Source organism: Notothenia coriiceps, unplaced genomic scaffold (assembly GCF_000735185.1).
Source record: "Notothenia coriiceps isolate Sejong01 unplaced genomic scaffold, NC01 NC01_scaffold00037250, whole genome shotgun sequence".
In the NCBI taxonomy this organism is placed as follows: domain Eukaryota; kingdom Metazoa; phylum Chordata; class Actinopteri; order Perciformes; family Nototheniidae; genus Notothenia; species Notothenia coriiceps.
Window position 1 is genome coordinate 8,072,079 of NW_011369951.1, and position 16,438 is coordinate 8,088,516.

At 40.2% G+C, this 16,438-nt stretch overlaps 2 protein-coding genes across 4 annotated transcripts in view; one reads left to right on the plus strand and one right to left on the minus strand.

Annotated features, from left to right (window-relative positions):
• Positions 1-6,093: 6,093 nt before the first annotated feature.
• slc25a45 (solute carrier family 25 member 45) lies at positions 6,094-12,346 on the minus strand. 3 transcript variants are annotated; one of them, XM_010796156.1, is made up of 7 exons: positions 12,253-12,346; positions 11,561-11,617; positions 11,417-11,460; positions 11,269-11,340; positions 10,977-11,165; positions 9,983-10,217; positions 6,094-6,600 (listed from the first exon to the last, which is right to left on the minus strand). In XM_010796156.1, exons 2-7 carry the CDS (start codon positions 11,595-11,597, stop codon positions 6,320-6,322), a joined length of 858 nt encoding a protein of 285 aa, XP_010794458.1. In that variant the 5' UTR covers positions 11,598-11,617; positions 12,253-12,346; the 3' UTR covers positions 6,094-6,319. The 3 variants fall into 3 exon arrangements, with proteins under 3 accessions (XP_010794458.1, XP_010794457.1, XP_010794459.1); XM_010796155.1 differs by having other exon boundaries at positions 9,970-10,217; XM_010796157.1 differs by lacking the exon at positions 11,561-11,617 and having other exon boundaries at positions 9,970-10,217.
• Positions 12,347-14,263: 1,917 nt separating this feature from the next.
• mad2l2 (mitotic arrest deficient 2 like 2) overlaps positions 14,264-16,438 on the plus strand; it is a 19,653-nt gene continuing 17,478 nt past the window's right edge. Inside the window, exons 1-3 of the mRNA XM_010796158.1 lie at positions 14,264-14,626; positions 14,976-15,094; positions 15,206-15,277. Coding sequence (XP_010794460.1) covers positions 14,587-14,626; positions 14,976-15,094; positions 15,206-15,277 — 231 coding nt within the window. The 5' untranslated portion in view covers positions 14,264-14,586. The remainder of the gene's footprint in view (positions 14,627-14,975; positions 15,095-15,205; positions 15,278-16,438) is intronic.

Genomic DNA, 16,438 nt, shown 5'->3' on the forward strand with positions numbered 1-16,438 from the left:
CGTCCGTCTACTGCGACCTCTAACTCGGCCCTGGGTCCTCACTGTCGGTGGTTGCGTGTGTGTTTGTCTGTGTCTGTCACCCTTTGTTTGTTTGTGTTTCCTCTGCCGGACCTCTCATGTCGGTCGGTGTGGGCGCTCGTGTGGTGTGGTGTTGTGTGTGTGTGGAGGTGTGATGCAGAAATGCCACGGCACGATGGGCCTCCACTCTCTCTCTCTCGGTCGCTTCCCGCCCCCGCTCTCTCTTCATTATGCCAAAGACTATTTCGACACCTCTTATACACGCACGTCCCTCCTACCGTTCGTTGGCGGGCGCGGGGCGGCTTGCTGTTGCCGACTGGCGCCCCAGGAAAAAATGACACCTTCGGACGCGTGCGAGGGACTGTCCGACCATACGGGCGAACACGTTGGACCGTGTTTCGTGTTATGACCGTGGGGTAGCTACAGTGTGTTACCACTTTATGTTACATTGGCGTCTCTGTGGATGGCTATTTCTGTATTGTCGGAGCGTGATTTTGGGGTGGCGGGCCGCAGTTGGAGTTGCGCGTGATGAAGTCTCGCTCATGGGGCCGCAAGTCTTCTCGCCGTCTACAAACTGGCGAAACACACATTATACTGCGGGCAAACTGCTACTGGAATTTTTTTTCGGCAAAAATTCTCGTCTCGCCGAGTTTTAACGAGAAAGGGAGACTAAGGACCGGGAAAAATTTACAGAGCATTTTGTATAGGTTTAGGATGATGAGTGAAACCAAATTAACATTAAAAGGTTCGTTCAAATTCGTATTTACACCTTTTTTTTTTTTGGACCGTTTTTCTACGAGAAATTCAACGATACGAACTTACTTATTCCACCGGCAGTTCGTCTCAACTCTTCTCCCGGGACACCGGGGGGTAAATAAATTAATGAGGTCAAAAAAGGACTCCGATAGAACGCTCTGTACACCTCCTTAAATTGGGGATACTGTTCGACACCCTCCCCGACTACACACCTGCTTTCCATCAAGCCATTTACAACGGCATATCAACGGAGGCTCCACAACCTTTCTCCGCCAGATCGTCAAGTATCAGCCGTATCTCGCGTCTCTCCTCCGGTACACAGCACCGTAGTGTGGAGTTGCATTAGGTAACGCGAGATACGGCTGATACTTGCGCATTAGTTTCTGTTATGGATCAGTATCAACAGTCCTGCCAGTAACGTTACTATATTATCAATGCTACTTTAGTTATAGCCTGATATATGATAGCTAACTTCACAATGTTGTGATGTGACGTTAGCTAACATTCTGTAGCTAACGCCGGTCACTCACCAAGATAGCTGCCCAGTTCTCCACTGGTTCTCCTCACACCACAGCTCAATTTCTCTCCGATGGCCGTTATTTCTTCTAATCCTTGGCTGCTCCTGGTCTCTTGGACGCCTAGCAGGCTCATAATTATAAGGTTGTGGTCCGTCATATGCATTCGAATATTCATGTTCAACTTCTTCTGTGTCGAAACTAGCATTGGGATCCATGTTAATTAATACGTTACACCGGCCGCTCTCCCCCTTGTGTCCCCCGTGTTACGTCACACGCGGGAGGTCACGTGCCGAGGCTTTTTTATGCGGAAGTGAACATTTCTTACAAAAACGACGCCAGATGTCACTGTAGTGTATATTTCTGTATATTTTTTGGAAAATCTAGTGTATTCATCATTTTCCTACACATTTATTCACAGGTGTCTTTAACCTGGAAGTTGCTCTTTAAATCCTACCAAACTGTCTGCGGGCAAGTTGCATTGTTGGTAATGTTGGTGCCAGGTTCTGCCACTTGACATTAGTTTGCACTGTTAAGTAGACTTATAACTCAAGTTCTTTATTTATTATTTTAGTTTGATTCTGACCCAGTTAAAGAGTGAGATGTGAATTAGTGCGCTACTCCTTTAAGGGCGCTCTGATGGATTGATACCAAGAAAATGTTCAGGACATCTGATCAAGTTGAAATCTGTCCCAATCTTGAAATGATTAGTACGTTATGACTTGAAACATTGACCTGCTGAAAGAAAGCAGAGCTTGTGGCCATTAGAGGTTGATGATCAACAACAGTGCTTATAAATGTTGTGTAATATAAATGAGGCTCAGTTAGGTTTGTAAAACCCGAGTGCTCCATTACGGATGGGCACCCTTAGTATGCAGCTAAAAGCAACAATATGAGGCCTTGTTCAGGTTTGGTACCCTTAATCTTTTTTTAGTTGGTACCTGACATGGTCTTCTGCTGCTGTACATGCAGATGTAGAACACTGCTTAAAGCAATCTGTCCTATTTCCAGTAAACGAGTCATTTTTTGGCGTAATAAAGCAGGATGGAGCATCTTTAAAAATGCTCTCGACATGAGTTGGATTATTTTGACAGTTGAACCTTCCTGTCTTCCTCAGTGTTGCCAGTAGTGTGAAACATGCCCTGTCGGTGTGGCTGAGCATCATCGTGTTCAGCAACCACATCACCATCCTCAGCGCCGCCGGCACCGGCCTGGTGTTCCTGGGGGTCTTCTTGTACAACAAGGCCAGGCAGATCCAGAGGATCACCTTACGGGCCCTGGCTGCCGAGCAGAACCAAAGAACTCTTCTGCAGGAACAGATCTCCCCCTCCCCTCAGTCACACTGACGACTCAGCACTAAAGACTGAACATGCTGCCTGAACATTGGATCAAGGTATTTAAACAAAGATTCTGTTTGTGGCTGACCAGACGGGCGTACGAGATATTTCTTCATTGTGCTCAAAATCTCAATTTGTATATGAATGACTCTTCCCGTTTTAACTTGAATTCTTGAAGGAAACTAATGTATTCTTGCATGCGTCCACGGTGAACCAAGAATGAAAAAACAGGCAACATCTGGGATGAATTGAATTAAATGGCGGCCGCGTTTAACGACAGCAACATGATATCACATTTGTTTACAAACTTCCAACCATCTCGTGCAGGATAATATAGTTTTTGTTTATCTGATCAAATGCTCAGTTCTTTACAAGAACATGCATTTAAGCTAAAATCTTACTTTTAAAACACTTGCCTATAAACATCACACTTTCACAGGCCAAAGTGTTTACATAGTAACGTTTTATGAAAAATGTGAGTGTTCAGAAAAATGTTGGCATACGACTGGAGAAATGAAACTCAAATTCTTGCAAATGCTGTTTTAAATGTCATGAAAAGTTGTTTGGATATAGTTTTGCCTTAACGCGGCCCTCCTCTCCTTCCATTCATCAAGAACCAGTTTTTTTGTTTTTTCCGTTCACCATGGAGGCATACGAGAAAAACAGGTCGGTGTTTGTTTGACAAATCCTTCCCTTGTCCTGTGCAACCGTATAGACAGTATTTCCTTATCCCTAGCTAGATGATGTGCTTACACTTACACATCCTTGGCTTTGTCTTATATGGAACAGTTAAAGGGGAAGCTCAGGGTGTCCTTCAGCTGAATGAAGGAAGTGACTTCTATAACATCTCTGTCTTACATCTGCATTCCTGAGTATTTCTCTCTATCTGTGGTACAGCAGCTGCTGCTGAATGTATGCTGTTGTGAATATCTGTAAAGCATTGAAGCTGTAAGAATACAATTCTGTGGGGGTGTAAGCGACACTGTATCATACCTGTGTGAACAATCTGAATATGAGATCATAAGGTTGCCTGATACGAGGCCAGTCTTGTTTTATGACACACTTTTTATTTAACAATGTGTGAAATATTTTAAAGCCACATACTGCATTCTACGAATGCTCATCCTGCATCATGTACGTTGATGGTGTATGTAGAAGTTTGTGTACTTTTTCTTTTTCTTTGTAAACTGACTTTCCCCCAATGTAATCTGGGATAGCAACCTTGACAACCTTAGGGGGAAAAAAGAGCCTTTGACATAATGGATTGATGAGCTGTTGTAAATTTCGCATTCATAATCTCCATGAAACAACTTGGGTTTTATTTTTGTTGTCCTGCCTATCAGATAATCTCTAGAATTGTTGGGATTAGAAGGGACACTGTAAAGATATTACGCAATCCGTCTGTTAATTATCCATCGAAGTTAACAGACCAACTCCCTGATTCAACCATGACCCACTGTAGTTGTTTGCCCTGTTGTGCAATGAAGGATTATTATTAGCGATAACACAGTCACAGTTTGCTCTTCTGTCCTCATTGGATCTATTAAAAGCCATATCACTGTGTTCCCGGATGTCAGTTAACTATGTCGTTATTACAAATAGCACAAGATATCGCCTGAACAAAAATAAAACCCAACTTTTTGTCCCCTACACAAGTGGTGTTGGGTTCAGGCTTCTCGTTGGGTTCAGGGTTCTCGTCTGTGTTTTGGTGTGTTTTGTGTTTTGGTAGGACAAATAAGGTAGCCTGATACGACTTTGTCAGTCTGGCAGTTACACGGTTTGAGCATTTTCATTATGCTCTACTTTTGTGCCTCAAGAAACTGTCTTTTTTTTTTTTTCTGATGTGTTGTGCATCCGTTCTTAATTTTTACTATAAAGGTTATCTGACTTAAACATATTTTCATTCATTTCATGTATTTTTTCCTTTCTAATGTTGACAATTTGTTTCTTGGTGCCTTTAAAATCCAGGTGTAAGAAAATATATTTTTTTTTATACCCTCAAAATGTATCTTTCTACATTTCTTTTCCATATTAAGTTTTTGGAATTATGTTTGGAGAGGTAAGTCCAAAATGTGTTTGAGTATTGTATCATTAAAGCTTCAGAAGTGGAAGTGTTGAGGTAGGAGAGAGCAGTTATAAACTGTTTGAGTGTGCAAATCAAAGATGTAAAATATTCACTTATGTAACTGTATATTAATGTTTGGTGGACACTACAGAAAATAAAAGTATTTTTAAGCACATTTTGTCATTTGATTTGGTCAGCAATTAACAGTGATCTCATGTTGCAGTGCTGATTTGGCATCGTAAACGTAAAACCTACATAAGCAACGAAAAAGTTGGACATTGAAACTAAATAAAAATCATTCTTAAAACAATCTAAACTGTAAGGAAGAGGACTAGGGCTACATTTATATATATATTTATATATATATTTAGATCGGACGAAAAGTTAATTCTTTTTTTGTCAATGTTTTTAAACTTTTGGTACGATCTAAAATGTATCTTACATGTCGTCTTCCATACAACTGAAATAATATTTTCTATATATCTAAACTGTTATACTTGACTTACAAGCATGGGAGTATCATGGTTAAAACTCGTTTTGGATATTATGCTACTTATCTTTTACCATATTTCCTTTTTCGTTTGCACGTGATAACACATTTTGTTCATGTGTCAACTATGAGATAACATTTTGACCAATAATTACAATAACCACTTTATTTATTAACTCATGAGATTAAAATGATCTTTTTAGAGTCCTGGCCAGAGACAACAAGCTCTTATCGCAAAACATATTTTATAACCTAAAATGTTTATTGGCCGAATGTGTTGACAGATTTAAGGGGGCTTATGTTTCCTTCTAGCATCTTAATGAAATATTTGACTTTTGTGCAGCTGAAAGCTCAAGTTCGCTCATCAGCTCATTGATACTTTGACTACTGTTGTGATTTCTTGCTAAAAGAAAACTCTGCCTGCTGAAATCAATGGCAATGAGAGCGGTGAGAGTGAACCTAAACCGTGAAGGTTGTAGGTCAGAAAACCAAAATAATTTACCTCGGAGTTGGTAGATTTTCTCTGAATTTGTAACAAGTGACCCTTTGCACATAGCACACAGGTGGTTGATCTATTGTTGATGTCAAAAATGGTTATGGTATAGGACTATAGGTAATGGTTTTAAGACCAGGGACCTTACTTAGCTTGGCTGTCAAAAACATCTACCATTTGCAACATAAAACCCCCACCTCAGTGGTCTTATTTCCACCGTGCAAAAGGTGTAATATATGTCTATGGTGTATAGAGCTGACAAAGGAAGCAGCACATCAAAAATGAAACTGAGACTATTAATTAACAATTAGTTGAGACTGCCTAAGGAGACTCCTGTTCGTATACACTAGTTGTTTCTTGGTGGGGTTTTTAGGACAAACTCCATGGACCAGACACCAGAAATCCTCTACATTCTTTGTATTGTTTTTATTAGAAAATCATTCACTGTTTGTGTCCAGTTCGGAAGAATAAAATGCTTGGAAATAAACACTTGTCGGTCCGCAGCATTGTTGACATTCATATTTTGTCAAGTATGATAGCTTAATCTGATATCCTCGTTTAAGGCAGCTCAATTCACAGGATGCTCAATCTGAACATCTTCATCACTTTTTGTTCAGGTGGAGTGTTTTCAGGCTTTTAGAGAGGTCATCTCTTCGGGGGATAGAAAAGTTTCATGAAACTCTCGTAGGTGAGGAAGGTGACAGCGTTGACGGGGAAGGCCCTCAGGCTGTTCAGGGTAAGGCCTTTGAAGAAGACCCTCACTCCCTCCTCTCTGAAGCTCACTCTCATGCAGTGGAGGACCCCGCTGTACTCCCGCCCGCCGGCCCCCGACATCTGGAGCCGGGCTTTGACCACGTCCATGGGCGTGGCGAAGGCCCAGGTCACCACGCCCGCCACGCCGCCCGCCATCAGTATTGCAAATGTACCTGAGGACAGAAAAAAAAAGAGATAAGATCAAGTGCGCAACGCTGAATGAAACTTGTTAATTCAATATTTTTACTTTGGAGGCCATTGAGTATATGAACTCATTGTCATATTCAAAAAAACAGTTTGAGAGGACACTTCTGGAAACTATAAACATCCGAGATCTTGCATTGCATTTTATGTCAACTATTTATCATGTTTGGGTCAGTGGGTACCTACATGTTGTTAGGGAATAATTCTCCTTTACTGCTAGATATCCAACCTTTTTGCCCTTTGACGGTTATGACCAACCCTGACGTCTGTTATCTCCCTTAAGGAATGGGCTGATCCAGCTATATGTTGTCGTTCCCAGTTTATGACCGGGCAACTCTCGGTCACAAATGGTTTATGGTTGTGAGAACAATGGAACATTTCTTTCTCTGTGTTTGTGGACTCCAAGGTGTAATCTTTGAGGCCATAAGGGTCAGACAAGTGATTCAGTGTTCCCAGATGTTTAGGTTATCTCCCCATCTATGTTGATTACTCTCTGTGAACCTGCTAAAAGGTCTAGCCAGAGAGAGGTGCTTCAGAATTGACGTGGCAACTCTCCCCTGCAGTCAGAACCTCTGGCTGCTGTGACTTGTGATGTGAATCCCCCAGCCGATACTCCTAAATAAACCATCAGTGTTTGACATCAAAGCTCCTGCTTTCCCTGTGTCTCCTTCATGATTCGGTGACTCCCAATGCATTGCTACACAGAAGTTTCCCCCACACATGTAGCCTACACAGCCATTAAAGAGGAGTGCGCCAATTGTGTGTTACAAACTGTACGAGGCACATGGTGGTCAAACTGATTCTGTAAGGTATCTGTGAATAAGAAATGCATTTCTGTAATCCTAAAGTGAAGTTCTAATTTAAAAAAAAATGTTTTCAAGACAAAACAAATAAATAATAGCTTTTTTATGTGACCAGCACAAAGTGCACTGTGTGATAATCATGTTTAATCAGCATCATGATAAACCACACCTGTCACGTGTGTAACGATCAACTATCAAAAATAGCTGTGTTAAATAAACACACAAGGGGTTCTTGATATGAAATAATATATTAAAGGCAAACAGAACTGATAAAGGGACAATCTACTCTTTCCACCAAATAGTCCGCACGGAATTGTATTTACTACAGTCTATATCCACACATTCACAAGATAAACAAAGACAGGTTTTATTTTCAAAACTGTGACAATTATATTCACAGTTTTTCAGCCAAACAAAACACAAAACTCAAAAAAAAGTCTACTTGGCGATAAACCGACATTTTCTTTACTGCCTAATACAGGCCACTATAGCTAATTGACAAAAAAACTGTTAATGTTTGTAGGCCTATTTAGGCTATAATCCACAAAAAGAAAAACACGATGATCGGCGTGGCACAAAGGAGCGATCTCACCCTGTGTTGGAGAGAATCTCTCTCTCTATCTGTGCGCATCCTCTCCACGGAGACAGGGACGTGAACAGAGATTTTGGGGGGCAGACTCAAGTGAGAAAAAGGGCACTAATCATTTATAAAAAAATGTTTTAAAACAAAAAGTTAAATATAGTTGCACATCTCTGACTTACTGACCAATTTATTTTAATACCCTCACACTCACGCAATTGTTTAATGCTCAACATAATTCTACAAAATAATCAGCTAACACAGAGACAATGGTCTTCTTTAGTATTCACAATGCACAAGAGCAGACAACAAACTAGTACAATTAATAGTTATCAAATGAGCAGCCAACAATCAAAATTATGAAGTTACTGTTTAAGGCAGGACATTTACAGGCAAAAATATCATTTTTTCATGAACTTTTTTTTAAATGTTGGTCTATTTTGCTTCCATATTTTCTTTCACTCTAATGGAAATAAAACTTCCAAGAAATACATAAATGGTGTTCGTTTTACTACCATGTCTGAATTCATCTATAGGCTAGATTTCAAGCTAATCTGCATATTTAAACATTACATAACATTTCAGGGGAAAATACTGACTTGACTTAAGTAACTATCTGGGGAAGTTGTGAGGTGATGTGTTTTTTTTGTTTTATCCTGCAATGCCTTGGTAACTGCATGCAAATTAGCGCATTTTAATTAGGCCTAGTTAATGCCTAATTTGCATATCAATGTGGTGATTGTGATGACGTTATTAGATACACATTTGACTGTATTCCTTTTAAGTGTCTCCCCTTAAGTAGGCTACAGTAGCCTACATTAGCCTGTATACCCATGATAAATTGCCTTAGCTAAACCTTGAGCTAACTTATCCATTAGCTATTAGCCTACCTTAGTTAACTCTATTTGTTATTTTCTTTTAGCTAATTAGCTGTAAACTCGAGGCACTGGCAGTTTAGTAATTTGTTCATCACCACTCACCTTCAAAATAAGCCAAGAAAAGCCGGCATAACATTGGACAGTAAAGTGGGAGGTGCTGCTACCTGTCTGTCTGAAGTGACTGCCGATGTCCGCACCGCTGTGCAGGAGACGTGGAGGGAGGGAGGGAGAACTACGGAACTTCACAGTCTAATCTCCCGACCTGATCTTTTAATGTTGTATTCAATCAATATATTGTTGGAAAGGGAAACTGTGGCAAACAGCAGTAGATATACTGTTAATTTATCAACTGCACGTGCAGTATCCACATTCAGTTATTTTCCCCGTTGCATTTTAACATATATAAACACATGCTGAGGAAAACTTAAATATCCCTCTGAATACCTGCATTCGCCACACACACACACACACACACACACACACACACACACACACACACACACACACACACACACACACACACACACACACTTCCTCCTCCTCCCGTGAGAGCCAAACCCTGGCATCCCGGCGCCCACTAAAAAGGCCCTGGTCGCGCCGCGACAGGTGAATATGTAGATGAGGCCTAATGACCCACACCCTCAAACCGTTCATAACAGTGGACATTAACAACTGCAGTTGCGAGGATATTATACATAGTTCATTTAATTTCATGATAATCAACATGCCTTAAAACTTTTCCCCTCCCACTAGTTTTGAAAAAAACACCTTAAATCAATGTGTGGCCGTCACACGTGGATGGATTATCTTGACTAAGAACAACATTTTGGAATAATGTATCACTGAAATCCGAAAGAAACAAGCCTTTAGTGTGTTTAGGAAAAGGCTGAGATCTTTAACTTTGAAAAATTATATTTTTGTTCAGTTCAGTTCCTCATCCTTTTGATTTTAAAAGTTAGATATTTTGCTTAGCATGTCTTCATTTTGATATACCATTTGTAGTAGTGACCTTCCATTTTTCATAAACTGCCCTGGATACATATTTATTTACTGAGGGTCGTACTGTTGCTCTATTACCTCTGACACCCACCTGGCTCTTTGCCGCTCTCAGTCAGAGCCTTTCGCGTGACCTCGTAAGGCAGGAAGTAGAGTCCATAGCAGGGAATGTCCCTCATGGCGAGGGCCATCCCTCCTCTGAACAGACCCCTGGGACCCTCCTCCTTCAGGATGGTGGCCACACAATGAACAGGGCCACGGTATCGGGCAGTTGTTGTTTGACCCTGCAGACGCACCTTCACCAGGTCGATGGGTGCGCAAACAAACACCTGAAGGCAGATGATCAGACACAGGGAAAGTAGACATAGTTCTTAGCAGCTTTGAATACAAAATAAATATTGGTTTGGAAACTATTGGACGTCTCCCAGTGGTCAGATAAAACACTGATTATTTCAAATGATTTAGTTGAACCCCCTGACCTTCCCTTCACCACTATCAGGTCACAAATAATAATTTGGGCCATAAAATAGTTTGCATAGACTCATGGCCCTATTCCCAAAGGCTGCCCTTCAATTATAGTATGCATGGTCCTCTAAGAAATCATTCAAATGGCTTTGGCGCCTCCTTCTGTTAAAGGCAAGTCGACAACTTTTCAATGTTTTCCACAGCCTCTACCTGGGCCCAAGCGACATGCAAATTGTCCAACTGCACACAGAAAATAACTAAATGTACATGGATGAAAGCTACATGTTTGATTTTCATGACCCTGGGCCCCTGGCTCAGGTCACATTCTTGATCATTCTAGTTCTTAGCAACAAGACTTTTTGTTTCGTTGGATGCAATACACATTGCAACCTCTAGGGGCCATTAGCACCTTATAATTAAAGTCTTATTTCCCTGCACCTGTAGGTGGGAAACACACATGCAACGAGAAACTAGTGACATTCGCCTAAACCATGCAGAGTTTTCAAACCCTGAAATGTCCTATTTCGAAGAATTTGTGGTCCTATCATGCCAGTAATATCTGGGTATGTTAATTACAAAGGTGCTTTGATAGAAACCAGACCATGAATGACAGTCCTTCTTACCTGCACAAAGCCTGAAAAGCATCCGGCAGCAAGGACATGTGCAGCAGAAGGCTCTTTGCCTTGATTTCGGTCGCTGCGCTGAGACTGAGTGAGGTAGTCTAAGGCATTACTGTATGATCCAAAGACGATGGAGTTGTTGATACCTGTGGTCATCACCGGAAATGCCATGCCTTTGAAGAATCCATGGAGCTGATATAATAAAGGGGAAAAAAAAGAGTTAAATATGCATTAATATTTTGTGATGGAGGCTGGAGCTATAAGGTGCAACAATTTAAAAGGACAAAACACCTACCCCCTCAGCAGAGTATGTTTTAGCTATACAGTGAAATATCCCTTTGTATGCAGAATGGGCCTGCAAGCGCACCTACAAATAAAACATGAGGTTACAAAACTAGGTTTATACATTTGGTAATGTTCATAGGTTTCAGTGTGTCATGCACCTTCACGGTATCCACTGGATGTCCAACTGCCAGTCCCAATGCACCTATAATAACCAACAGGCAAATATCACTCCTTAATACATATTATATTCAATCAACCAGTATTTTCTGTCACAAATTAAAACAAATACAAGTTTTTCTTACCTGAAATGCTCCCAGCTAAGAATTCTAAAAGAGGCATGTCTGACTCAAATTCACAACCTGCGAAGAACACCAACGTGGTTTTATAGATAACGCATGAAGATAATGCTTTACAGCTGCTATAAAGAGACCTGACTATAGTCCAGCAGCCAAGTAACGTTAAGGTATGACATTTAGAGTTAGGCCTGGTAAATGTTTACATCAAAGTTGGCACAATCCTGTAAAACTGTAATACAAAAAACACTTCAGCCTGTCTCTCCCTAACATGGACATTGATAGTGAAAGTTCCGAAACAAATCACGTTTTAAGTAAATCTTTTCATAAAGCCTAACTGGCTAATTAGAGTATTATTACCAAAACGAGGGAGCGGCCAATCAAACGTAATCTGCCACGAAAAAATACAAAGAAAAATAGCTGTTTTAAAAAATAAAAACTAGTTTAGGTTATCCAAAGTGTATCAGTACTATCGCAAATGTTGTGGATGCCTAATGACACACTCAACTCTGATAGTATATGTGCATTTTTACTATTTCAAGCCACATTTCCAAGGTGTTAAGCGTTAATAAGTGTTAGCCTGTCTGCCTAGCTTAAAACATTAACTACAGTGCATGCAAAACCAGTTTAATTACAAATGTGGGATATCGTCTACAGCGCATTATATCGTACACAAAAGGTGAGATAAACACGTTTCGTACCTTTTGTTGGTGTACGTCATTGTCTGAATAGCGCTTTCTTCATCTTACTCAATGTAACCCTCAGTCTGCAGAGTTTCGCTAAAGTATTCATGAATCTCTCCGGCCGCGCTCTAAGCAACCCGCAGTTAGAACACAATTTCCTGGTAGATACTGCATCCTTCAAAATAAGGGTACGAATAAGTCGTTTTACAACAACACAATATAATATTTAACATACATGGCAGACCGTTTACTCGTGCGGTGCGGGTACACACACAACGGTAAGGGTAAAGTTCATTTTATTTTTGCACTATTTTTATTGTTCAATGCAAAATTCATAACCACTTTGAATTGCATGGAAAGCTAAGTGTTGCTACATACAGGGACAGCCTTCGAGACAGCAGACAAAGTGCACATAGGCATTTGGATGAAAGCAATTTATAAGTTCGAGGTTTTGCACTTTTCTGCTGAAATAATATTTTCGGTATTGAATTTATAAATGTTATCTGTGATATTCTTTAAGTTCAGTAAACAAAACTACGCTTCATAGCAGGGTTTAATTCAACAGAGGGTTCTTGGAAATACGTGGGCTATCAATGTTTTTTTATGGTATTTACATACTTACTCACATAACATACATAAAAAAGAATACATAATGGTGCTCCTTTATAATGTGGCTAAACCACTTCGTATTCCAGAATGGTATGACTTTATTTTGAAGGTGAAACCGATTGATTTCCGCTAATATGATTCCACCTGGTGAATCTATCTCAGTCTATTGTGAAGAAACTAGGGCTTTTGGTAGCACTACACTGTATAATAAAAGTTATTAAATATATTATAAACAGAGGAATTGTCCAGTAGCCTAAGGATGGCGTTTCAAAAAAAAGAAAAGAAAACACTTTAGTTGTGTTTTAAAAACGAGTTGTTTGAGTTTCCTTCAAGTTCTAGTAACTTTACTGAATACCCTCTGTGATCAAGGTGCCTGACCCATGTGACATTAACCAGAGATAGGAGTTGGCGAATCACTCTACTAGAGCTGGAATGTAACTAAGTCATATATTGCACCTGCTACATTAAAGTGCTGAACACATGAAAGCATTAATAATCAAATAATAATACAGGTTTATAAATCAATTTAAATGCTAATCGTTTTTTTGTGTAGAAACTATGTAATGACACTTCTACTCCACTACAATTCAGAGGTGTAGTGTACTTTTACTCCATTACATTTATTGAATACCTTTAGTTACTTTATAACCAGCACGGCCCCTAGTAGACCCCCCACACACACAACAACACAGACTAACACCTCTTGTTGTTAAATGCCAACTATGTGCATTGTGCAATATGTGCAATATATATATATGCCGTTAAAAACTGTGCAATACCTGGCTGCTAAATCCTCAGAACTGTTACAGGGTGTGTATTTTTGTCAAATGTGTAACTTTTTTATTATCTTTGTAAAATGTGTAACTTTTTTACATGCTTTTTTATTATAATTTCTTTTTTTCCTTTAGTACTTTTTTTATGCATGCTTAGGTAACATGTAGCTGTCTTCGGCTCTTTTTCTGCTGTGACAATGTACATTTCCCCTCTGTGGGACTAATAAAGGTATTCTGATTCTGATTCTGATTTGGATTAATAATGTAAAATATAATCAACACTTAAATAAGGCTTTAATTACACCTGGATTAAATTCATCATCTACCCTGCAGTATACAAAGTCATTCAAACTAGCTGCACCTTTACCAGCTTTGAGAACACTTTAATGCATCAAAAATTATAATCAAAACAGATCATATCATTCTGAAATGGGCCAATCTGCAGAATGAGTACTTTTTATTTTGGTACTTCAAGTATATTTTGATCCTAATACTTTTGTACTTTTACTTGAGTAACATTTTTAATTTAGAACTTTTACTTTAAAGAAAGTATTCCTACACTGGTACTTCTACGAGTACTTCTCCCTCCCTATGCTCCCTCCTCTGGTCACCAGTAGCTGGAAAGCCAATTGTAAACAACGAGTGACGTCAATTTAATGCGCGACCAAGCTTTAAATAAGGTGGAAAAAAGCCGCGTTCGAGTGGTGAAATCGATTATATCCTTAGTTCGAATTAACAACATACTTTTAAATCATTATTAACCTTCCTTTAAGCTTCGTAGAAAATAACATTTCCCTCGTCCCCCGCAGTGGTTGTCATCGTCTGGTCGGGCAGAAACAACAGAAGGAAATCTTAACAACTTAGAAACAGCCTCGAGATAATGAAAGCTCCACACACTGGCGCTTTGCTATGGATAGCTAGCTAGACAATTAGCTTTTCGTTTCATTTGATAGTTTTTGGGATAGAAAACATGACAACTCTAACAAGACAGGACCTCAATTTTGGACAAGGTAAGACAAATTAACCGGCGGCATGAAGCAATTAATCATCCGTCCTTTAGTTGTGGCTCAGAGCCCAAAAGCCTCCACACAATTCAGGTGATATATTTGGCAATGGATTTTGAGAAAGCCAGTGAATAGATAATCAATTTACATATATATTTAGATTTATGGGTGTATACTGGATTATTCGGCTGTATAGCATAATGCATATCAGCAGTGTTTTTCTTTAAAGTCTCTCTTACTTGCTTAAGCACTGTGTTGCTTCTGAGCTAATGCGGCAACACTAAATTGATAGGAATTTGCATTGAGTTTGGTCTTACAAGGACAAATGAAACGCATGGTTGTTTCCCTTTTCCAGTGGTTGCTGACATCCTGTGTGAGTTCCTGGAGGTCGCTATCCATCTCATCCTGTATGTCCGGGAGGTTTATCCATCGGGAATATTTCAGAAGAGGAAGAAATACAATGTACCAGTTCAGGTATACAGAAGAAAATCATTGTAATTACTGCATGCTCACAGTTCGTAGGAATGCTTGTATCCTATTTGATCCCCAATAATGTTCTTCTGTTTTTGGTGTGTTTATCTCCAGATGTCATGTCACCCAGAGCTGAATCAATATATACAAGATACACTTCATTGTGTAAAGCCACTCATTGAGAAGGTAAGACATGACATGATGCTTTCTTAAAGAGCATCTTGCAGGTTTTAATTTTTTCTACATTTATGCTTAAACTTGCTTGAAAATTACACTTAAAAAAGTGAGTGTAGGATTTGATATGTTTTACGAGACATAAGGGCAGGAATTCAGAGGGAAAGGAGCAATTTTGAGCTCTGCTCTTAAAAACGGCTTTTTTTTAAGGTCATACGTCAAACGCGTCATATTACATCACGCAGGAGACACATCTCCGCTCTCTGACCGCGGGTATAGTGGAGTTGCGTTGAGTAGAGCGGTTGTGTTGTAAGGAGCTGGTATTTTTCGGTAGTTTTACATTGCATTTCACCATTTGTAATCATGGTGCAGTATTGTGTTTGTGCAGGTTGCACAAATACCAGCCTGTCAGGACATCGAGTCCACAGTAAAAAGGACCGGAGCTAGCGTTCGTTCCTGGGTGCGTTGTGCATCCACCTCCCTGCAGCACATACTCTCCACAGCTTTATCAGGAAACCGTATTACTTCTATCTCCCGCCCCCTTCGCTGCTCTCTCTCTCTCCCCTCTCCGGTACTGTGTTGTTTGTGTGTGCGTGGTGGCTGTCACTCCTGGCTCCCGGCTCAACCTCCACTCACCTGCTGCAATCAGCTGTGCACCCTCCCCGACTACACACCTGCTTTCCATCAAGCCATTTACAACGACATATCAACGGAGGCTCCACAACCTTTCTCCGCCAGATCGTCAAGTATCAGCCGTATCCCCTCCGGTACACAGCACCGTAGTGTGGAATTGCATTAGGTAACGCGAGATACGGCTGATACTGTACTTGCGCATTAGTTCTGTTATGGATCAGTATCAACATCAACAGTCCTGCCAGTAACGTTAATATATTATCAATGCTACTTTAGTTATTGCCTGATATATGATAGCTAACTTTACAATGTTGTGATGTGACGTTGGCTAACATTCTGTAGCTAACGCCGGTCACTCACCAAGATAGCTGCCCAGTTCTCCACTGGTTCTCCTCAAACCACAGCTCAATTTCTCTCCGATGGCCGTTATTTCTTCTAATCCTTGGCTGCTCCTGGTCTCTCGGACGCCTAGCAGGCTCATAATTATAAGGTTGTGGTCCGTCATATGCATTCGAATATTCATGTTCAACTTCTTCTGTG

Excerpts from the sequence above, each read along its gene's own strand:
- slc25a45 (XM_010796155.1), bottom strand. The coding sequence starts at position 11,597 with ATGCCTCTTTTAGAATTCTTAGCTGGGAGCATTTCAG. Across the intron at positions 11,461-11,560 it reads CTTAGCTGGGAGCATTTCAG|GTGCATTGGGACTGGCAGTT; the intron begins GTAAGAAAAACT and ends TGGTTATTATAG. Across the intron at positions 11,341-11,416 it reads ATCCAGTGGATACCGTGAAG|GTGCGCTTGCAGGCCCATTC; the intron begins GTGCATGACACA and ends TTTTATTTGTAG.